Raw genomic sequence first — 24,386 nt, forward strand, 5'->3', positions numbered from 1 at the left:
TTAAATAATATTTGATGTTCTTGTATTTATGAAAGGCCGAAGATGTATTTCAAGTAAATGTTTTAACTGATCTCTCTAAATAATATTAAAGCTAGGTTTTTCAACGAACGAGAAAGAAATTTTATCAGTTAAGGGCTCATGTCACACACAGATTCTCCATTTTGATATGTATATCCTATATGGATGTAGATATGAAATGTAATTTAACTAAGTGTTATACTGAAATTATGTAAAGTTTTAATGCTTTGGTGTTATTATTGTCAACCAGATGAAATATGGTTGTATGAGAAAAGAATAATTTTGTAGCTTGTTTCTACTCCTAAGTATATCAAGGATAATAATAGCGTCATGTGGATAATGCTTAATAAAGCCTTTCTTAAGTTATGGTGTTACAATATGGGTTGTGGTAGGTTTGTTTCGTGTGTGTGTGCGTGTGTGTACTAAGTGTGTGATTTTGGGATGCTTGAGGTGAGAAATGGAGAAAATGATGGGTTTTTTTTTCACAAGAAAAACCCAAACTTTTGGAAAATAAAAAATGTGAAACTTATTAACGATTTGGGCTACCAAATGGGTTATGCACTGTAAAAGGGTGAGGTTTAGGGATTATGGGTTCCAATGCTTAGAGCTAGAGGCTGTCTAGGATGCTTGTTGGAGGAAAATTGAGTTAAGAGGAAAAATTTTGGAATCTTAAGAAAATATATGGTAAAGCTAGGTTTTTTAGGCTCAAAACAGTGTTAAGAGGAGGAAAAGAAGAAGAAGAAGAAGGTATGACTTTAGCGTTTTGGAGTATTTAGGGAGTGAAAAGTGGAACAAAATCGATGTTTAGGCAAATGGTGGTTTAGAGAAGATGATGAATAGTATCTTTGTTCAAACCCTTATTCTAATGAAACTCCGGAAGTAAGTCTTATTTGAACTCTTGTTCGAACATCGTTCTAACGAGGCTTTTTCTAAGCATTGTTTGAGGCTATCGTTTGAATGAGAAACCAGCCGTTCGAACGGTACATGGGACACAATGCTAAAATCTTAGGGTTAGATTATAAGTTAGGTTTTGCAATTTGAAGACCCAACTAATAATAGAAAACACTTGTAGATGGAGGAGCCTAGTGATACGAGGAAGAATATTTTGAGCAGTGTTACGCCCAAGATGAGTAAAATTACATGAAACATTAAAACAATCATTTTTACAAGGATGACTACTTTGGTAAGGATAAATACAATTTTTTCCTAGCATGGAATTTCTTATGATCTATATGTTGTGAACCCTAAAATGAAATGTATCAATTCTTGGGACACTTGACTTGCATGAAATTTTCATAGTAAAACTGCATATATGATGATGAAAAAAAAAAAAAGGAATTGTATGACATGGCCACCAGTTAATTGTTTAATGAAAATATTGGGATGAAATTTTGTGGCATGTCTATACCAGTTTATATAGAATTTACCCTATGACCCAGTTGATAAGATGTTACTTTGTACACTAAATCTGAGTGCTATTGTGACTAGTGTAACCATCTATGGGGTGCGATCATCAGTTACAAGTATCACTAGTTAACTAAGTCACTCGAGGTGGACCGAGTCAATCAACTAGGGGATAACTCGTTATGTGTAATGCCCGGAGCACCGAGAGCATGAATATAAATACACCTAAATCCTCCCCCCCCCCCCCCCCCCCAACACACACACACACACACACACACATACACACATGGGCACATTTACATGATTTTTATGTCTTCTCTTATGCTGCATGAGATATTTCATTTACATAACTTAAATTGATCGGGTTCACCGCTTAAATGTGTTTCACGCGTGACTTACTTCTATATATAAGACAACTGCTTTATAGAAGATAATGCTTTTGTAGCTGTTCAAGAGGACTCAGAGGTAGATGCAACTACCTAGAGGCTTAGATGATTTACATTATATTTTGATGATATTTGTAGGCTTATGAACTTTAATCGACCATGTGTCTTCAGTTGTGATTTGTCTTAGATTATTGATGGTATGTACTAAGACAAGTATGATGATTGTATACTTAAGAGTTGAACTTATACTTTATGATAATAATGAGATGGAATATGTTGATGTTTCTTAGAGGCTCTGGTTAACCTATTGACAGTAGTAGTTATTCCAATAATAATAATAATAATAATAAAAAGTTTTCCATTGCAAAACTCACTTATGAGGGATAATAGTAGCACTTTACGTTAATTACTAGTTAATAATTTTTGGGAGCGTTACATTCCTAGTCTCCAACCTTGATTCCATCCACTATGTTGATTTACAGGTCTCTCTCTCTCTCTCTAAGCAAGTGTGTGTGTATTGTGACTATTGGTGGGTTTTGTGACTTTGTCAGATTAGCGATATCACTGGAAATCCTAAGTGGGAAATGGATTATCACTATGAGATACCCGTGGTGGCCGAAGTAATCTCTGATGGTATTGAGGTTTGTGTTTTCTTTTTTCCTTTCTCATTTTTGGTAATTTTTTTTTTTTTTTGTTAAATTTGTTCTCCTAAATTTTGTCATAGTTTAAGAGCTTAAAAAATGTCTTGGTTTTGTCATAGTTGTTTCAACTTCAGTAATTTAGGGTGTCATAAAGAAATTAGCACATAAAAAATATTCGTCGCCTTTTTGGAATTTATGGTTTGCCATATTGCTTATAATTTTCTAGTAGCATCAAGGAAGAACTAAAACTGCCATTATATGTTATGAATATTTACAAGCATGTATTCCACTTCACATAAATGTAGGTTCTTAATACATGACAACCATTGATGATTGCAATTATGTTATGTTGTGCTTGGTGCGTGAGATTAATCCTAATGATGTTTTAGAAAAATTACCATATAAGTTTGTTTAAGTAGTTATAGCATGTGCAAGTATGCACCATTATATTATAATAAATGGGTGAATTTCTTGCAATGTTCACCACAAAAAAGTTCTCAGAAAGATATTGTCCCTCTTTCCCTTTCCAGAAACTTCTCCCTATGAGTTTTTGTTTCTTCATTCTAAGCAACAACTGAAGAGGAGAGAGGAGCTCAATATCCTTTCTTCTCCTTCCCATCAATTTTCCTTTATTTCTCTCTCTCTCTCTCTCTCTCTCTCTCTCTCTCTCTCTCTCTCTCTCTCTCTCTCTCTCTCTCTCTCTCCTTTTTTATCAGCAACTTGGAAGCCAGATATATTGTACACCCACTCCCTCCACCCCCAACGCACCTGCACCCTACCTTCCTCTAGCCCTAGATCTGCCTGTCGACTACCTCCTCTGTTGCACGTGCACCACATGCACTGTCATGACGCATGCGATCTGCATGCACTGCCCCTATATTTTGGCTCCCACGACATACCTTTGGCTCCCCTATTCCCTCATGATTAGTTTTCCATAGTTGGTGCCCTTGTTTTGTCTGTAGAGATCTCCAAATTCCAGTTGCGTTGTCCCCAAATGCTTTCATCATTGGATACCTCTCTCGTCGAACTTCACAGTTGCTTTCTGTTCTAGTAGCTTTGATCCAACCGCTACCAATGCTCTCCCCCCGTTATGGTTCCCAAGCATGCTTGTTGCAATAGGTTGCTACAAGTATATCCGCCGTTGGTCTGTCCCTTCAAACTACCATTTTCGACAACTATTTTCTTGGCTCACCGTAACCCAAGCGTGCTTGTTGCAATAGGTTGCTACATGTATATTCGCCTTTGGTTTATCCCTTCAAACTACCATTTACAACAACTATTTTTTTGGACGGTGAGCCAAGATTCAATTGGGCTGGGCCAATCTTTTGGCATACTCCCAATAGAATTAGGTTTCTTATGCACTGCGTTAATTGTAGTGGAGTATTTGTTGAGCTTCCCCACCCATTTTATTTGTTTTTCTTTTTTCTTCCCTTGTATTTTCTTTGAAAAAAAAATTGGAAAGTTTCCTGTAAATAATTTAGCTATCTCAGAAATTGCTTAGAACTTCAATTTATATTCGATACTTGATGATTTTATTTCTCTAAAAGAGCAAAGGCTACAATTTTAGACACTTTATTTTTCTTCTTCTTCTTATTTATTTATTTATTTGTTTATTTTGTACTCGTGCCTACATATTACATTACTGATATATCAATCTTGACACATATTTACAAAGTTTAATAGATATATTTTTGTGATACACATATTGTGTTATAAAGTATTTCATTTATATTTTAAATTGTGTTTATATATATAATAGAAACATAGTATATATAAAGAGAACAAAACAAAATTATCTTGTAATTACATTTTAATATTTTATTATTTAAGTTTTGCCCTCCAAAGATGAATTCCTCCCCTGAACACCCGGTCAAAGTGCAAAAGTTCAAATGATTTTATGCTTGAAACCCCACAAAGTGAAGTAAATGTTAGCCAGATGCAATCTTGATCAGTTTTAGCTCCAAAAAATTAAACAATGATGGGCTGTAAAGCCTCTACACTTTTTTTTGTCTTTCTTTTACCCTTTTTGGACTGAATTGATGCCACAGCTACCAAGTACACTATTCAAAGGTTCCTTTCAGCTTTGGGTGGGGAGAAAGTGTTAACATTATAAACTGCTTTTGTAATCCATATTAAAAAAAAAAACTGCTTTTGTTCAAAAGGGTGGACCAAAGTCCTCCCTAGCAGACCATCGATAGTGATGCCATCGAATTTTTGATCCTTAATATCATTTTTCTTTTCAACAATTATCCCAAACAAAGATGCTTGTTAGACATTCTTGATGAACTGGAGAACACGACTAGATTAAATGCTTTTGGATTTTATAGGCAATGGACATGAGGAGCAACTAACAAAAAGTGGGTGCAATATTTGGGAAGGATTGAAGGGTCATTGTCGTTGAGAGCTGCCTAACTTAGACTGGTCTCACTTTAAAGGGACTGTCGTATGTGGCAGGAAAAGAGAGGGTGCTCTTGGCTCTTGGCATCATCGTTTGTTCTGTTCCACTAGAAAAACCTCATTTTTTTTTTTTTTGGAGTTGCAATGTAAATAGTACATGATCATGATGAAGCTCGAGTAAAGGATAAACTCAATGGGGGGATAGGGATTCTCTATAATTTGATATCTCCAAAAATTCCTCTTGCTCTTTGCAATTGGTCAAGAGATATTAGAGGGGCCTGTGGAGCCACCTCCTTCTACCTCAGCTTGAGGCCTACTGCCTGAGCAAGTTGCTCGAATAGGTAGTTTCCTGTTCGGGTAGGAGGCTCTTCTCTCGGGAGCTCTACAATTTTGCCCTGAAATGACAATTTTGCCGCTCTTAAAATAAGGAACCGGCTCTTATTCCCTGCTTTTTGGACAGAAAATTATAGAGGATTCCATTTGAGGGTGGTTAAGTCATGTTATTTTTATTCGGTGAACCATTTTCGTTTTCTTTTCCCTTTCAAAATTCAGTCACATGCAGGTCAACGGGCGTGGGGGATGCATGAGGGTCCTTTCCAGTTGAGAGGAACTTGAGAGGATCCTGGTCTGTGAGGGATGGGATTGAGAGACTGACTTAGCATATTAATAAGTCCCGAAGACTAAGTTCTTCTGTGGGCACCAACGGATGGAAAATTTGCAATTCTTCGTTTGCTTTATTTTTGAAGAGGGAACAGAGTAATTAGTTAATAAACTCAAACGTCATTGTTCTAGCATGTCATGTTTCATTTTAGACCGTTTGAGCGTGCGTTTGGTCTCGGTTGAAGGCCTATGATCTCATTGAATAGGATAGGAAGTTGGATACCCATCAAGACTGACCCAAACGACTACGAGTATGAGGTCTTCCTAAACCTTTTCTTTTTGAGGCCCAAAAGGTTAGCGATGGTGTGGTGGATGGAAATTCTCCTTAGGAAATTTGTGTACCCGCCATGAGAGTATTACATTTACAAGGTGCCTTCCACCTCCTTCGTAGGATGTCTGCCTTTCACATCTAATTTGAAGTGAACATGTTTGCATTACCAATGCCAATACTTTCTCTTCAAGAAAGCAACTTCTCAAGTTCTACACAAAAGTTTTATTGCAGAACTCTTCTTGAGATTGGAGGTTGAAGAAGCTGACAGTTGATTACTCTGCATTATTACTAAGCAATTGATCAAGGAACTTATGTCTAAATTCACACTTCTTGAGACCTAACACTCAAGAGACTCCACCATCTGACTTCCACAATGAATGAGTAATAATAAAAAGTAGTATCCACCGATGAACAATTTGAACGCAAAAATTGGTAATTACCAGCAGGATAGTATTTTGATAGAATAAGAGTAAGATTGCAGGCCGAAACGGAAGAGCTTTGCCGCTTCCAGGTCCCGCTTTTATACATTCAGTCCACCTCTTTTACATGTTCTGCAAAGCCATACTCTAATAATTCACACAAGCAACCTCCTAAACCAAGAAGCACGGAGGATGAAAATTAAAGAGAAGCCATTATTGTTTTAGAAGTGGAAAAGGTGACCTAAGGTTGTAAGAATGCGAAAATGATACAGTGAAAATTTACTTAAAAGAAAAAAAAAACCTCAATGATTCGGACCTGACCGTTCTCAGGACTCGTCGGCTTCAAGGTATCGTGAGTGAGACGCAGCAAGAAGAGCAGCTCCGATACCTGACCCATCTTTGGAGAGCTCAATGACAATGCTTTGTGAGACTTCTTCTCCGAGCAATTCTTTTAATGTATTCTCCAAGCACTCCCTATATTCAGTGTAATGCTCGTATAATCCACCATCCAAGGCTATCGCTGCCCTCTGTTTCTCCACATGCTTGATTGTGTCTCTTCCTAATTTCATCAGGATGCCCAAGATCCCAGCAGCAGCAAGACGAGCCCCACGTGTTGCAACAATGTCGCAGAGCTCGACGACAACTTTTCTTATTTCGAGGGAGGTATTAGGTATCTGAAATAAATATATGTAAATAAGTCATTACAAAAGCTTGTAACAGCAGTTCAGCATATAATACTTGGATGTTTCGTCATCAATTAAAGGTGTTAAAATCCCTCTCTCTCTCTCTCTCTCTCTCTCTCACAGCAATGGAAAATCCTTCATTACATCTCCCAACCATATGTCACGAATGAGATATTAATAGTCTTCTGAAATAGGTACAAAGCAGCATCTGTCTTTTCTATTACGTAATTCTGTACAAGCTGTGTCACAACAATTGACAGAGCCATCTCTAGCTCTAATTCCGTTATCCCCTTTGTTTAGATAAGAAATTATTTCGGAGAAATTTTACTTAACCCTGAACTTCCATCACATTTGCAATTACTCCCCTAAACTTAAAAAACTCTCAATATAGTGTATCTATTTTTCAATTTCAATCTTCCATTAGGATTTAAGAGGAGTATCAAAATTTTCAAAATACTTGTTATTTTTTTAAGAAAAAAAAATTGCAAAGATTTAGGCATCGAGAGTTTTTAAAATTTAGAGGGGTAACTGCAAAAGCGACAACAATTAAGAAAGGTCAAGTGAAGTTTCTCCAATTATTTCTTGACCTCATTACATAGGTCAAAAGTTCTTTTCCAGTCACTCTTCTCTTCCTTCAGAGTGAAAGCTCTCACAGCAAATGAAAGAGCCAGCTCGAATTCTATATGTTTGGATAAGAAATTATTTCTTGACCTCATCACATAGGTCAAAAGCTCTCTCTCTCTCTCTCTGCTTCACAGATACAGAAAATGAAGTCTTCTTGACCTCATCACATGGTAGAGTTCCTGCACAGCAAATCAAGAACCCTTCTCTACATCCGTTATCCCATATGTTAAGACGAAGAGGAATTGGAATGGAGGCATTCAGTCATGATGCTAGACAACAAATCTAGGAACCCAATTGGAAAAATTAAAAGAATACGCAGCGTATCATATCAGTCCAAACTGACTTTCCATGAACTAAAAAGCAACAAGGTTCGACAACTAATAGAAATTACTTATTACTATGAAATAATATATACCTCTAAAATATTCTTCAATTTGTTATCAACCACTTTCAGATCAGAAGATGTGTCATGATGCATTGCTGACATGTCAGGTGTCCTGCATATTTCAGAGCTCATTAATCCAATGTAGTCATATTGCTGATCCTACCCAAAAGATAATAAAAAAATCACATGCATGTTAAATGGAGATTATAAATCAAATCTGAAGGAAACGGGAGAAAAATTTCAGAGTAAAATTGTGATCATAAGAATACAGTACCATGGACCAAGGCTAAAGTCCAAAAGCTAGAGAGAGAGAGAGAGAGAGAGAGAGAGATGGCATTCAAGCCTGTGAACTGCACTAAATCATAAAAGGTTGTTAATTTTACATGCCAATGGTTCACTTGATGAAATTCATTAATTACTTATTACCGGCAAAATACTTTTGAAGATTACAATATGGACACTAGGTGAAATGGAGGCATTTTGCTAATAAGGGCACAGATGCGACACCAATTATGGGCCACAACTTGGCAGCCATATCAATTGAGCAATTATAATGGATCAAATATTACTTATTACTAAGATCTAGGCCACCAACAAGGCTGTTGCCTCAGTAAAACAAGGCAAGCTGACAGCTATAACAAAAAAAAAAAAAAATTATATTATTTGATAATACTGAAAAAATAAATTCTAAATATTTAAAAGGAAAACTATCTTTGAGATTTAGGACTAAAGGCAAAGCTTAATAAAAGGTTACAGGTCAAGTTATTAAACACGAGGTGCTATCAAACTCATTTTCACAATTCAGCAAACACTAATGGTCCATTTCAAATTTGGATTTATTAGTGGCAACAGCCTAGAACAGAACAAAGAATTATTATATAAATGTGGGCAGCAGTTCACATGTTTAAGGTGACTGGTGATGCAATTGAACTTAAAACATGTGCTTGTAGCAGTATAGAGCAAAGAATGCACCCATTCTCAAGTACAGTTGATGAACATTAAAAAGCTCTCAAACAAAAGTGATTCCTTAGAAACATGTACAAGTCGAAAGGCAAAACAATAACAAAAGCAAAAAGAGCGGGGAACATAATGAGCAATGGCAATTTAGTTAACCCGTAAGTTTTGGACATTACCTCAATATGAACGGAACTTTTAGTTTTGGTGGAATGGTGTCACCAAATATGGAAGCTTCTTCAGCCATTCTGCACAGAACTCTGCGAACAATTTCTCCCAAATACATACCAGAAATTATCTTCTCAAAAATCTGAAAGTACCAAAACAAAAGTTTAAGAAAAAACAAAATGGAACGTCACTTAGCAAAGCAAAGGCTAGTACAACTAAATGGTAAATAAGTATACAGTCACCTGTTCACCTGGATTCAAACTCTCAGCATCCAGTGCATGATCATACTCTGTTAACGGAAGATGTGATGACCTAAAGTTACCCCACTCCATGTTGATAACCTGCAGTTAAACATTGGCTGTGTCCTCAGAGTTCATTTTATGGTCCTTTTGCATTTCTAAATCATACATAATTTTTGTCAACCCTATACCTATAGATAGAGGAACAGGTAGGGAACTTAAATTTTATAAAAAGAACTAGAAAATAAAATAAAAGCCACTAAGAAACTGCTAACCATTTCTCCAGATTTAGGCAGAAGACCGTTCAATTTTGGTATTGCATGTGCATGTTCAACATATGCTGCATTTGTTCCAGTACCCAAGATAACAGCAGCAACAACATCCCTGTTGGAATGTCTACCTCCAGCTAATGTCCCAACCGTATCATTCACCTAATATCAACACCGTACATTGAGACCAGATTGAAAGCATAATAATCTCATAAAGTATTCAACACAAGATTGACATATGAAATAAGAAACGGAAATTCCCTGCACGAGACCATGTATGATTCCGTCCAGAATTAAACATGAAGGTCAAATTAGTGTTTTGTTAAAGAAGCCACCAACTCTAACTTACCAAAGCTGACACACGCATGTCAACACCTTGTCTCTCCATTGCTTTTGTTAATTCCGCCACAATGTCTTGGCCAACCTATTCACCCAGCAATTGAAAAAGTCAAGCAAGATGAACGAAGGGTAAAAAGAAAAGAAACCATGCTTAGTCAAATCTATAAATCAGATTTAACAAGCCAAACAACTGTACATACTATGAAAGTGGATTTCCTTCAAAGAAAAATATGTTTATGCTTGCAAAACTCAGAAACAAGTTTCAATATCTTATTCTATCCATGTGTCGCCGACACAAGTGCTTGTTTAACAGGAAAATAACTCATACATACTATGAAAGTGGATTTTTTTTCCCTTTAAAGTAAAACATGTTTGCTTGCAAAACTCAGAAAGACCCAGTTTCAATATCTTTTGACTATTCATGTGTCGCCAAGACAACTGCTTGTTTAACAGGAAAATAATTTATCTAAAAGAAAATGTTTGATGTCGGATTATAAGCAGATGATTAAAGACAACTGCTCATTTGTGTTTTGAGAAAGGATTTCATGCTCTCAACAGAGTTTATAAAACAGTAATGAACATATGAACAAGTAATAAAATATGTTCTTTAGGTAGTGGAAATCAAAAGCACGCTCTAAACCAATATTGTAAAATCCAGACTGGACCAGGCAGTTGGACTGTCAACTGTTCTCAATTCCAGATGTGTTACGCCCTTTTAACTTTATAAGGTAAAAAAAAAATGTGGACCATTTTGACAGATATTTGGACCATTAACTTGCATTTTCCTAAGGTTGTGTGGCCAAGCCTGATTCCCATGAATAGCAACCAAAAATGAAAAAGTTCAGTGCCAAGGAGGTACAAAAGAAAAAAAAAAAGAAAAAAGAAAAGAAAAAAGGAGCTTAGTTGCCACTACCTTAATAACAGTTATCACAACATTCCTACTAAAACTACTGCACTGCTATAATTAACTACTTTGCTGTCAACCTGAGTTGATATTATATATAGAGATAAGTCTGGATATTTAAGTTAATGTACAGCAAACTCTACAGATTGCCCATAGAATACCTCATCATATCTTTCTAAGTATTTCATTTTATTTTTAATCTTATATCTCTTATTAATATATCAATGACTTCTCTCTTGTATACTCTTTTGTACTTGAGTTGCGCCTTTGCGCTTTTTAATGAATTTGCAATTGCTTATCAAAAAATTTAATATATCAATGACTTGTCACCATAATTTCCTTACATTTAATTAAATAGACAATGGAATACCACATACATGCTTCAATTTATTGGAGTATACGAGGAAATCAATATGTACACATAAATGAAGAAATAGGCATTCAAGAACATTAAATGGAGCCAAAGCAATTAGAGTTAACCGCATCATCTATGGAGAAGCCTTTCGTCCACTTAATAAGGTGCCCAGAAGCAATTGATGATTGCATCACAGGAAATGAGAACGTAAAACCAAGTTCCCTCTGCCTACCAGGCGGAAGTTGAAAACCCTCTCCTTCTTGATCAACAAATTTTGCAAGTTCTCCCGCAATAAAATCAAATAGTGCCTGAAATCAAGAAAATTTTTGTGACTTCAGATATCTTTCCCATAAATAAGCTTGAATTGGTGAGACGGTTGTTAAACACAAACAACTTACCTCTGAAGTTCCAACCATCAAATCTGAAGGAATTGACACTTCGGCGAATTCTTGATTGACAATACCATCGTCCTTCCCTCCCAATTGCACCCTCAACACGCGGAAATTTGTCCCTCCAAGGTCCAATGCATAAAACACTCCTTTCTCATTTCTGAAATAGGAAGAACATAAAAAGAGGATCAATTGAGCTTAAACTCTGTATTGGGCTGTCCACTCGTGAAGTCAAAATCATTAAACTAACATCACAAATATGCTGGGAGATTGTCAACATAGCCGATGGCCAAAAGAAACACATGCAAAAAACATAAACATATAAACACAACCAACATACACACAAAGACACCCGCATACTTTAACCAAGCAAAAGGAAAACACCCACATACAATTCAACCAATAAATGGAACAAATGAGACGTGCGACATGAATATAGACGCGAACAACAGACGCCCACATAAAATTAAGACCAAATAGATCAATCAAGTGGAAAGCACATAGAGAGATTTTACAGAGATATTTCCCAAAAACAAAAAAAGTGTGAATACCCAGTTGGGAGATTGTCGACATAGGTGATGAGCATCTTGAGCTTGCTGGCATCTCCAGAATCAGAGACAAGCCCGTTGTGCATCTCCAAATTCATGGCATCAGCCACCTGCTTCAGCTTCTCAATGGAAGTCCCACATTTCTCCTCAAACTCCTTCACTATGGCCTTCACCCGGTCCCACCGCGCCGCGCGCCGCATGCTGCGGCGCACCACCACTGCCGCCGCAGCCGCGCACACTGCCGCCGCGCATATCACCGCCGCACCTACCAACACCTTCCCCATTGTTCTCTCTAACGTGTGGTATCTCAGCTGCGTGGAGAGCTTGGAACAGAGAGAGAGAGAGAGAGAGATCTTGGATTAGAGATTGTTATGGCATGTCATGCATTTTCATTGACGAAAATGGGAGTCGTTGATTCGAAAAAACGGGAACTGGAAGATTTGAATGATTTGGTCCAACCAAAACTAAAACTACTTGCAAGCCGTAAATCTTTTTTAAGATAAAGATTCCCACGCTGCCCCACTTCGATCTTATTTAAATTTTTTAATCAAAATATCTGCATCAATTATCCCATTAAATATACTAATGTTAAATTAGTTAAGATTTTAAATTTTTTAATCAACATATTTATTACATCATATCATTTATTTCATTAAATGTAATAACATTATATTTGTGTTGTTTCTCCAACGTGTTTTCTGTTTCGTTGGCTTGGCCCTTGAATCTGAATCTTGAATTCTAAATCTACAATTTTTCGTCATTTCTTACAGGACACGTGTCTCTCTATCAAATCCGTCGTGGACTTCCACCTCTCCTGGCATTGGATTCGACTCCACCGAAATTCCACGCACCGGTGCGTGGTCTACACGCTCTGGCTTGTCCATGCAATAAATTGGGTTCCTAGTCCCCGCCTCTGTTGTTTGGTGGTTTGTGGTTGTTTTGTGGCGTTTGTAGCTGGAGAGAGCCACCCTTGTGGCGTGTTATTGCTGAGTTGTTTTATTTTGTTTTTTATGGTTCTTTTCTCGCTTAGGGTACTAAGTACTCTAAGTGGAGAAGTAGTTGTTGTCTCGTCTTATTTTGATATGGAGATATGGATTTTGGTTCTCTTGTTTGTGGTCCTCCTTTGGGAGAGTTGGGTTTGATGATGTTCATGTATTTGATTGTAATTCCTGTTTGATTATAATTCCCTATGTGAGAAAAGCTGTTCCTCCTGTGCGATGGGCTGGTGTGCCGGCGCGCGATGACGAGAATTCCAAGTGAGAATGAAGGGGATTTAAGCATGTTTGGAACTGTTTTTACCAGATTGGTGGGCTGTACGCAGATTGATTATAAACCTCCAACTTGGTTTGAAGGAAATATAGATGTATGGCTAGCTTATTTTCTGGAGTATTCGAAAAATTGTAATCTTCAAGGTCTAGGACTGGTTTCAGCTCTCTTGGTACTCATGAATGAAATCTGATCTTTAATTCAAAAAAAATAAAAATAAATTAAATTCTTACTATAAAATATTCCTTTTTTTTTTTGGGGGGGGAGAGAATCTTTATCCTAGAAAGGCACTTGATTTGCGTTTTCCCTTTTTATTTTTTTCCCCCCTCTTTTCCTATGTCTTGGTCCTGGTTTTTTTTTTTTTTTTTTTTCATTCTCGGCATTCTGGTCCACGGATTTTATTAATTTTTTTTTTCTGAGCATTTTGTTCAATGGAAATTATGGAATAACTTCCCTATTTACTGCTTAATTTATTTATTAGAAAATTAGTAATTCCAATTTCAAGTATTTTTAAAGCTCTATTTTATATGCGTGTAATTATTAAGTCAAATCCATGTTCCCGGGTCAAAGCTGGTTGGAATGGAAAAGGCCAAATAAAAGAGGTCAAGGCGAAAATAGATTTCGAAAGTAACAGAAAATTGAAAACAGGCCGAAATTAACGACTGGCTTTCCATTTCAGTAGGCAATCCCAAACCAGACGCCGCCGACGAAATTGGACCTTTTGACCGAAGAAGAGTCAAGCTACAGCACCAACTGCACACATGATCAGATAGTAAAGAAGGGATACGACTTGAGATTATTTGACATTGAACAGATACAAAAATTCTCGGTCATGGAAAATCCAATAGCTTATCATTTGTTTGTTTTGGTATTTACTTAAAAGGGCTGATGATGACAAGTCAACTAAGATAACAAAGTTGTCACTCACATTTGCGGCTGTTTTGCGGTAACCATCAAATCTGGGTATAAATCCAGCAAAATCTACTCTAGAATTCCAAAGTCAACACAGAGCCGGATCAAATTAGTGTACAGCTTTAATCAGCACGCACTCCGAAACCAGAAAGAGTTTTTTTTTTTTTTTTTTTTTTTTTTTTTTTTTTTTTTTTTTAATTTTATATATAGATCAGAAAGAGTGGTATTACTAAGAGTACTGTCAATGCATTACACAAATGTTTTCTCCATCCTTTTTTTTTCTTTTTTCTTTTTTTGGGCGCATTACACAAGTTGAATCCATCATTTCAAAGATTTCAGTTTGCTTGACAGGGCCTCCCAGTCCTTGGTCTTCCTAGCCTCTGCGGGGTTTTTGTTTTTTCATGGCTAGTTTTTATTGGAGGTTAGGTTTCTCTTTGCCGTTAGGGCAAGGAGTTTTATTTCTCCTAAACATATTCCGATAGAGGTTTTGTTTCTCCTAACCTGTACGAGTTGAGGAGTTTATGTTCTTTTTCTTTTTTCATTAAAAGCCCTTCATGCAGCGTTGGTTTGGAGGATCGACCGCTCTCCATCGTGTTTTCGGTGAATCTCTAGATGTGCTTCAACAGATCATTTCTCTGTGTGCTAGATCTATAATTTTCTACTGGGTTTCTCATGACACGTGCTTCCCAGCCGTGTTTACTGTCGTCAACTGGTCCGACCGTCTCAAGCTGGTGATCTTGTCGTTCGTTCCTACCGACGTGTGGTTTGCACGTGTGGGATCTTTTTTCCTGGATAAGCGCGTGTGAGTCACACCATATTTTTTCAGGCCATAGCTGGTGGTGGTTGGTGGTTGGTAGTTGGCGGTGGACGTTTGCTGTTTGGGGAGCCTTTGGGGATGGCACGTGTATAACACGCTCCACCTAAGGAGGCGATGGTCTTCTTCTTTGATGCTGGCAGTGTTAATTTTTTGGTTGTTTGTATATTCTCGTGTCTTTGTTTTCACAATGTCTATGCAATGCACAAATTTTACTAGACTATTTGTTAACTATAGTAACTAGATCAGCCATTTTTCTTTTGAGAATTTGCTTAATTGTAAATAGCGGCTCAAAAGAGTGTCCTCGTAGTTTTTGTGTATTGTTTAGAAAGCTACTTTAAGTTTGACTTGATTCTGACTTAAGATCTAGAGGTCTCTTTGTACTTCTTGTCTGTCTTTGTAATGCCTTACGACTTTGTTTAGCAAGATGTAGCACATGCTACACGTTCACCAAAAAAAAAAAAAGGCTCAAACACCAACCCACAAGTACTGCTATATTCTTTTCTCTTTATCACTCATCTCATACCATACGTGACATATTTTAAGTAACTTTCTTTTGTATTTTTCAAGTGGCTCATACATAAAATCACTTAAAAACACATCTCGTTTATCACATTATATAAAATGGGAGTGAAAAATAGAATTACTCCACACCACGCAGGCACAAAAAGGGAGGGAGTGAAAAATAGCATTACTCCACACCCACGCAGGCACAAAAAGGGAGGGGGGGGGGGGGGGGGGGGGGGGTGAGAGAGAGAAAAGAGTTGATATTATAATATTATTACAAAGCAACCAGTACACATAAGATTTGCATAAGAAGCACGCTCTCAACCAAGTTCTAACCTAAACTCGCAATCATAGTCACTAATATATGAACAAGTCACCCAAACAAAGAACACTCCCACACAAATCCCTACCCCTCTTTTCTTTTTTCTGATAAACGCGTTTCATCAGAAGAACTATAATTCTTCGCCAAGCACGCTAGAAAGAAGAAAGTAAAACCTACTACCATCTGCTAATTTCCAGTGTCCGGTGCACTCCCATGAGCAACAAGGAGCTCACAGCTTAAGTGCTTAACCAGGAAAGCATAATTCGCAATATTATAAACTGTACATGCATTGCAGAGCAAACCCAATAACCATAGGCTCTTCAGTTGAGTGTTTGATTGGTTCTTAATCCACAAGGCAGACCGATTGAGCATGCCTGAAAAACACGAAAGAAATGATAGCCAGCAATTAAATTCACACTTACCCGAACTGCTGGCTTTCTTTCTGTTTTCTCTGATCAACATGTTCTCACAGCCAAAGATTACCACAGATCCAACTTCCACTCTTTCATGCCGTAGTTGTTAAACTCAATCTGCTATTAAGAGCGAGAGAACAAAAAAAAAAAAAAAAAGACAAGAAAGCAGTATAAAGACAAACAATATAAGAAAAATCCAGGATATAACATTAAAAATTTCAAAATACATGCCTTATCACTGGTTTTTGCACAGCTTCCGAGTTCACTTCACCCCTGGAATTGATTACCATCCCGAGTGCAGCATTAGGCTTCACATTAAAAACCAAGACAAACATATGAAATTAGGTAAGATTGGTCAGCAAATAATACATAGACAAGATGGAATGAGTCAAAAATAAAGAAAAAGTTGTTAAAAGATATATGTGGTCGTTCACTAAGGCACGGCCTACTAGAGTGCAATTCTCAACTGTCCACCACCTAAAGATTGTACAGCTCTAAGGAACATACAAATCCAGTCGATACAATCTCCTGGTCAGACTGAAGAAAATAAGAAATCATCCTCCCAGCAGTAGAATGTCGAAGAAGAGAATGAACAAATGATGCAGACAGCAAAAAATGATAAATCAAGAAAAATCAAGGTAAGTGAAGGAACTTAAATCCAAAACCTCTAACTCTTCCTGGGATCCATCTTGAAGAACTTCACTGCAATTTACACGTTCATCCTCCGAAGGCAACACAGAGTGTGCTTCACACAAATCACCCAGAGAAGATCCAAGGTTATTACCCCCATCCATGCTTTCATCAACACTCCCAGTATTCCCCTCACTGCTACCTACCATCGATCCAAATCCCACATCCTCACAAGAGCTGCCCTCACTTGCAAGGGTTGTGATGATGCTGGAATTTGAGCCACATGCAGCCTCAGTTTCTGGGCAGAGCATCCCTTTTTGTGATTCAGCTAGCTCCATATTGGACCCTTTATCACCCTCCATCCAGCGCAGCTCTTGCCTAACAGATCCAGTCGCGGCACTCAAGCCATTTGATGCCAAACCTTCCACTTTACCATTGTTGACCTGCCATGTTCTGTCCCTTTCAGCGATTGCATTATTTCCCACCAGATGAGATGCCAAATGCTCCCCGGAAACACTGCTGAACTTATTACTGATAATTTCAGGAGAAACTGAATCCTGTCTCTGAGGGCTAATTGATTGCCGTTTTTCAGGCATGCCTTGCTTCAAATCTACTGCATCAGAATCATTCTTCCTCTTAACGCACCTCTCACTGGAGCCAGTGCCACCAACTTCGCCATATTCATGAGATAATTTACTAGCCTGCTGCTGGCCTGTCAGCCTAGACGGTCGAGACCGTTTATAACCATCTGGAAACACATATGAAGGAATTTGCTTTCTACGAACATGAGAAACATAAATTTCCATCCCCGGTTTCCAAAACATGTACATGTTTACAGATTGCCTGAATTCATCAACTGTCGCACGGATATCAAACTGCTGACCTTCTTGGATTATCTCCCCCTGTTTCCTTTGCAAACCCATAAAAAAAGCACAATGGGAACACTGCTTGGATGTATCCACATACTCATGAGGATAAGGATGGCATTGCAACTTCCCAAAGGTATCTCGCTCAATCTGCAAATAGAAAGAACAATTAGGGATAAAAGAAACAACTCTTTTGCTCATTCAGTGTCTACTACATGTTACCGTAAAAATGCATAAATGTTACCATCAGAGTCAATTGCCTCAGCCTGGATTCTACCCAGCCTTTCCAAGCAAGCACATCATCATCGTTGGCCGCAACTATGTCAACCTGTAGATAGTTCTTATAGCTTTCAAAGAACAAGTATGGTTCAAACAGAGCACTCCACTGGGCATTATTGAGTTCTATCTCCTGGATTTAGGCAATAAAAGAGCACACAAAAAAAGTGAGAAAATATATAGACAGCCAAAGAAAAGTTTACTTCACAACCTCAGGAAAAGTAGATCTTACCTCACAAATCTTGTGACCATGTTGGAACTGCTCCATCATAACCCTGAGGGTGCTTGTCGAAACATTGTAGCTAGAATTCATGCAAGGGTAGGCAGGAGTTATGATAGGCATGAGATGAGTCCGGTCACGAGGGTTCTTACGAGGATCCCAGACAGAAAATCCAAGTTTGTCCTCTTCAATTGCACATAACATCACAGGGTTTGCCCAACGCCACTGTGTATAAACCCTAAAAAATCGAGAGACGAGCATGCTGGGAACTGCATTTGGATAAAGCTGGCACACACGAGCTACAAGAAGTGCCCAGTTCACACCCCCAAGAAATCCGGTCACCTGAACATGAGAAAGGTTAAAAGAAGTGGAAAAAACAAAATGATTCAATATTACTATGAAAACAAAAGGGACTCACATTGGAATAGACACCACGCCTTTTGGCCCAAAACTTCAAGCATCGGAGTGTTGTGCAAAAATGCTACAATTCACAAAAACAATATTTAAAGGACAGACCAAACTACCAATGATATATAAATATATATATCAAATTAAGAAGTTTCAAGATAATCAGTACACCAACTAAAAACATTGATCCAGTAGGAAACATTTCACCTCAGCATTTGGAACAAGCTTAAGAATTTGATCTGCAACCCTGCAGCCATTAAGACTTCGAACAGTGGGCTCATCAACATTGTACAATACAGAAAGATCAGAAATGTCCAAGTCCTGTTGACACAATAGTTACCAAAAAAAATATAAACAATACTCTAGAACAAAAAGAGACCCACAAGTTCACAAACTTAACATATACTAGATCATGCCATAAGAATTTAAAAGTGCAACTATTACATCCTAGTAATTGTGTTGAAAACATTTTGTAGCAAATTATATCTGCTGCCACAATTAGAAAGAAGATATACACTTTTAACTAATACCATTCTGATGGATTAGTTATGAGTCCACAAGAGCAGATCCATAACTATGAGAAATCTTTGATATTGAGCAACACTGCAAAAAGGTAACAGCAGACAAACAACTGTTGCGGGGCCTTTACAGAAAATCAGATGTCAAACACATGTTCCTAGTAAATGATTGGGAAAATCAACTAATAAATAGTAAGTAACAAAATCTGCAATTCAAAACATTACGCACCCCTGGAGGCTGAACTTAAAACTTCATTCTGAATAATGAAAGGAGCTAATGATTCAAAAACATCACTGACTCATGAAAATACGAGAAGCTGGCACAAACATAAATAATAAATGTGAAATGAAAGTTCCTTGAGTGTATAATATGGATGTGACAGATATAAACAATAACAGCAAGAAAAGAACTTTTCCTGGGCTCTGAGAGAGAGAGAGAGGGGGAGTTTTATTAAAACCTCTCATCCACATAATCCATAATCAGGCCAAGTGAAAATCTCAGTCAAAAACTTCAACTGTCACCATCCAAGAAACAGTTCTATTTGCAGCGTTCAGAGAATGTATGGTTTCAGTTAGACAAAATTACAGAACGTTTAGTTTAGCATGAACATACCTCAGGTACAACCAAGAGAGAAATACTTGCATAAAGGAGGTCTATAGATATGCTATCAAACTTGAATTTCATTACTGGGACATGAGCATCTGGAACTGGTTGTAGTTCTGTAACTTCTTCCATTTCTGCCAGGATGTTGTGCAATCTATAGAAGAAGTCCTGATGAAGACGCACAAGGATAAGATGCAAATATTGAAATCAAGAGTCCAAAACCCATAAACAGCAATTGCCTTGAGTTTATTATTTACCTCCCGATTCACATACGATGGCCCAACACATAACGTGTCTATATCCGTCCCAGGACCATGAACCTGTGAAGAATAACCTTCAACTTGATCTCCACATTTTGTATGAGAAACATATTACAAAAGAACATATGAGCAAAAGTATGAACTACGATATTAACAACTTACCACGTATAACCAGATCAAACAGCCCATCCCAACCCCCAATAAACCAACTAAGATGGTGACAATGGAGATGACAATAAGCATATTCAAAAAGGAAACTAAATGGCATGCAACATTGTTTCAAGAAAATATTTATTTTTTAATAACTAATTAACCCGGGGGATTCAAACTAATGACCTCAGCATCATAAGGCATTGTCCACAGCTGATAGAGAAAAATGTTCAACAAAACCATAGAGAGCATATACTCACTCCAAGTCGATAAGAACCAAAAGTAAGAATGACAGCATTTGCATCCTCCACCATTTGATCGGTGTATCCTCTCAACCGAGTAAGTTGCTTCACCCAATCTTTTACGATCTAAAATAAAAACAAATTTTACCGGCAGTTAGTATGCAAAGTTGAAAACACCCAAGCATATGAGTGGGAGAAAAAACAGATATTGAATGATGTTGCAAAGAACAAGCTTTAAAAGTCGCACTCAAATTTTTAATAATAGCAAAATAATTACTTTTGAAGAGTTATTAAACTTATCAAAAAAAAAAAAAAAAAGAGTTATTAAAATCTTAAATTGCATCCCACCCAAACTGAGTGTCACACTTTACTCTTTGTTTGTCTCAAACTGAGTGTCAATTTGTAAAAGTCAAGGCAACCATTTAGATTTTCATTTTCTCATAATACTGATAAATTTAAGTGCATATAATAAAGAAAATTCAAGCCTATTTGGTACCAAGTTCAAGAGAAATAGTTGTACATATAAGGAAAATTTTGTAAAGCCACTATTAAATTTATGAGGTGGCAATCCATCGATTGAGCTCCCATAAACTTACGCTTGTGCAAACATGAAACATAATTCAGGGTGGAGTATGAGTTCAAAAAACCACTATCCAAGATTGCTTCAATACTTGGCTAACTATATGATTTATTCATATAAATGTCAAATGATCAATTACAGAGCAGGCTCCTAATACTAAACTAATATCCAATCAAAATCCTTCAAATATCAAGTGCCACATTTCCCTCCATATCAAGGCAAAGTTGTAGCTTCATTTATTCCCACCAAAAAAAAAAAACAGAATGCTGCTGAACCAAAGCATTCCCCTCTATTTAACATTAAAGAGTCTTCTTTTGTTGACCACAATTGTCTATGTCTATCTAACCATTTTGCATCAATCATCAGCACAAATAACTATCATTTACATAAAGATTCACCCCTCAAAAACAAAATTGAGAGAGAGAGAGAGAGAGAGAGAGAGGCTAGGAAGATGTCAAACAATCACCTCGGCAACTTGCAACAACATTTTTCCATTATGTCCCTTTACCGAACCAGCATAATAGCTAGTGTCCTGCAATAGGATCCTCTCCAGTTGAGGAGCCAGTTAGTTATAAGTAACGGTATTTTGGTAATTTCTCACAATGTGAAAATACCCTCCTATATAACTAACTGGCTCCTCTCCAGTTGAGTTCAACTGGAGAGGATCCAAGTCCGTCCTAGTCTCCACCAGACTCCAAACACATTATTACATTTGTTTCCCATTACACCAGAATATACTTGTACACCATTTAATACAAATATGTTTGTTGGAACCTCCAGCTTCATCTAAAAACAATCAATTATCCTTGCATTTTCATCCAAGGTTTTAAATTTATTCTTGAAAAAGTCGAGGATCACTGTTTCACTATGTTGTCATTAGTTCAAAGTAAGTGTTCAGATTGGCCTAATGGTGCTTATGAAAGCTCAAACTAACGATAATTAATTTTTAAAAATAGGGATTTGGGAAAATGTGGATCACATTAATTACATAAACACATGGCTATTTCCAAACGATAGATAGAATATCTTGCACAAAACACGAGAAGCTTGAATACCCTCAAGAAAGGGCTATGTCAACAGATTCTTTTGATCAGAGAATCTGTTGTTCACATTAATTTATAGGACTGTCATATAAATCGGATTCTTTTGTTCAGAGAGGACTCAGACAAGAAATCACACAAAGGATTCTCTCCTAACTCATCCCGACATTGCTATCAATACAATAACATTCGCTCCCTTGTAACAACACAATGTCCAGATTAGATATGATGACTACTTACATGAGTACTCTTCTTCTTCTTTTTTTCCTTTCCCAGTAGATTCCAAACAAATCCATGGTTACTGGGTTCCATTAATATGCAACATCCCATCCTAGCCTGCTTCTGATAGTTGAAGCCTTGATGGGCTCCAAACCCAGAAAATCCGATAAAATATTTCATGGGAGAGCTACTTATACGCCAAATTCCTAAGTTCAATCCCACTTTTCCACAGATTTAACCTATAAATCCCAAATCCAAACTCATTGCTAGGAAAGACCTTTCACAACATCAATATGGACAAAAGGGGTTAGCTGCAATTGTAAAACACAGATTTAATTATACAAAATTCAAATCTATAATGAGGACTTTTTTTTATAGGCAAATCAATCTCACTAGAAAGGGCAAAGGGGCTCCCGAATACAAAGGAAGCCTCAGAGAAGGGCATCCCATTGACTCCTTTAGGGTAATTGGTTAGAAATGTTGAGACACCAATTTAAGGTTCAAAGATGGAGGCTAGAACAACTTTTTTTTTTTTTGATAAGTCGAGGCTAGAACTTCTCAGGACTTCAAGAAAGAAGAGTTGTTTCTTTAGGAATGGAACTACGTAAGTCAATTCCCAAGACAAACATATTCAACATAACAAGTGCTGATATTTTAAATTTATTACATTTTAGATATTCAATCCCAAATGCACATGCCACCCACATTTATTGCCCAAGCATATATTCGATATACAAAATCGCAAGTTATGCTCTACAGTAATTCAAAAGGCAGTCATAAAAAAATTCTTCTCGATCAACAAAACAACCAGTGTAACTCTAAAAAAAAGTCCAACTTTGAGGATTCTCCTCTTAAAAAGATGTAATTCTCACAAGCATGAAATTTTTCAGTATCACTAGCACTCGATTCACACTTTCACGACAAAATTCAACTTCCCATTAAAGGAATTGAGCAATCACCTGGCGAATTCGACCAAGAACCTCCTCTCTCTTCGCAGCTTCCTCTTTGCTCTCGTAAAGCCCAGCATCCACCAAGAACTTCACCCAAGAAACCAAAATTTCAGCATGAGAGCCTCAATATCGAAAAAAAAAAAAAAAACTTTCTTGAAAAACAATAATGTGGATGCAAACCTTTTCCAGCTCTCTGCTTCTCTGCCTATCCGCTTCGGTAGGCCCCGCCACAGATAAGGGCTTCGTCACGCCGTATTGCTTTGCCGCCGGAGCCGGCGAACCGCTCAATCCCTCTGAACTCACCATCGCAGTACCCCCAAAATGAAAAATTCGAAAAGACTAACGCCTAAGACCCTAAAATCCCAAATAAAAATAAAAAAATCTAATATTGAAAAGAAAACTGGTTGAACGATTGAAACCCTAGATTTTTTCTTCTTTTTTTTTTTTTTTTTTTTTGTGAATGAATAAACTAAGACTTCTGGCCCTATGGGAATTCGTGAACCTCTCCCCTACATACCTGATTACCAGAAACCCTAGAATTCACGAAACGCCAACGAAGATCGGAAATATGAAACTGAAAATATCGAAAATTGGATGCAATTGAAGGACAAGATTTGGAATCATAGGACCAAACAACGACGAGGGCCCACAAGGAAAAGGAAAACGAAAGATTTCCGAGAGAATGCAGAGAAAATTGAGGAGATGGAGAAAAAAATAAATGAAAATTGGGAATTGTAGATCTAATAGACCGACGAAACCAATCCTAGAAGGGAGAGAACGAGATAAGCCCTAACCATCTCGGAGAAGGAGAGCGGTTAGGTCGGTGAGTTAGAGGAGTGTTGGATATTTTTGCAGATTTTTCTCTTAAAAAAACAAAATGTTAATTAAATATAAAAATATGGAGGCCTCTGGCTCTGGCCGTTTCGGTGCGATTGTTTCTCGTTTTCAATTGGAAAACGGATATGTTTTGTGTTTGGGGGATTTGTGGGATTTGGAATATTAAATTAAATTAAATTATTGTGACTCACGTGGCCAGGTGGGGTTATCATTTACCCTGGCCAATCACCAATGGGCTTCAAAACGCGTTGAACAGTGATTACTGATTAGCCAGCAACCGTTTAGTGTAGTTTTTATTT

At 37.3% G+C, this 24,386-nt stretch overlaps 2 protein-coding genes across 5 annotated transcripts; both read right to left on the reverse strand.

Annotated features, from left to right (window-relative positions):
• Positions 1–6,192: 6,192 nt before the first annotated feature.
• On the reverse strand, positions 6,193–12,522 carry LOC133864105 (hexokinase-1-like). Of its 3 annotated transcripts, none has more exons than XM_062300325.1 (10): positions 12,057–12,522; positions 11,515–11,665; positions 11,242–11,424; positions 9,868–9,942; positions 9,525–9,680; positions 9,253–9,351; positions 9,022–9,152; positions 7,919–8,000; positions 6,513–6,870; positions 6,193–6,328 (listed from the first exon to the last, which is right to left on the reverse strand). In XM_062300325.1, exons 1-9 carry the CDS (start codon positions 12,335–12,337, stop codon positions 6,523–6,525), a joined length of 1,506 nt encoding a protein of 501 aa, XP_062156309.1. In that variant the 5' UTR covers positions 12,338–12,522; the 3' UTR covers positions 6,193–6,328; positions 6,513–6,522. The 3 variants fall into 3 exon arrangements, with proteins under 3 accessions (XP_062156309.1, XP_062156308.1, XP_062156306.1); XM_062300324.1 differs by having other exon boundaries at positions 6,193–6,367; XM_062300322.1 differs by having other exon boundaries at positions 6,193–6,870; positions 12,057–12,521.
• Positions 12,523–15,799: 3,277 nt separating this feature from the next.
• Positions 15,800–24,156, reverse strand: LOC133862572 (nuclear poly(A) polymerase 4-like). 2 transcript variants are annotated; one of them, XM_062298407.1, is made up of 12 exons: positions 23,431–24,156; positions 23,260–23,337; positions 20,480–20,587; positions 20,067–20,129; positions 19,819–19,977; positions 18,895–19,008; positions 18,698–18,760; positions 18,292–18,621; positions 18,028–18,192; positions 16,953–17,933; positions 16,519–16,595; positions 15,800–16,404 (listed from the first exon to the last, which is right to left on the reverse strand). In XM_062298407.1, the coding sequence occupies exons 1-12, from the start codon at positions 23,554–23,556 to the stop codon at positions 16,380–16,382; spliced, it is 2,289 nt and encodes a 762-aa protein (XP_062154391.1). In that variant the 5' UTR covers positions 23,557–24,156; the 3' UTR covers positions 15,800–16,379. The 2 variants fall into 2 exon arrangements, with proteins under 2 accessions (XP_062154391.1, XP_062154390.1); XM_062298406.1 differs by having other exon boundaries at positions 15,800–16,407.
• Positions 24,157–24,386: the final 230 nt, after the last annotated feature.

This window comes from Alnus glutinosa, chromosome 3 (genome assembly GCF_958979055.1).
Source record: "Alnus glutinosa chromosome 3, dhAlnGlut1.1, whole genome shotgun sequence".
Classification (NCBI taxonomy): Eukaryota; Viridiplantae; Streptophyta; class Magnoliopsida; order Fagales; family Betulaceae; genus Alnus; species Alnus glutinosa.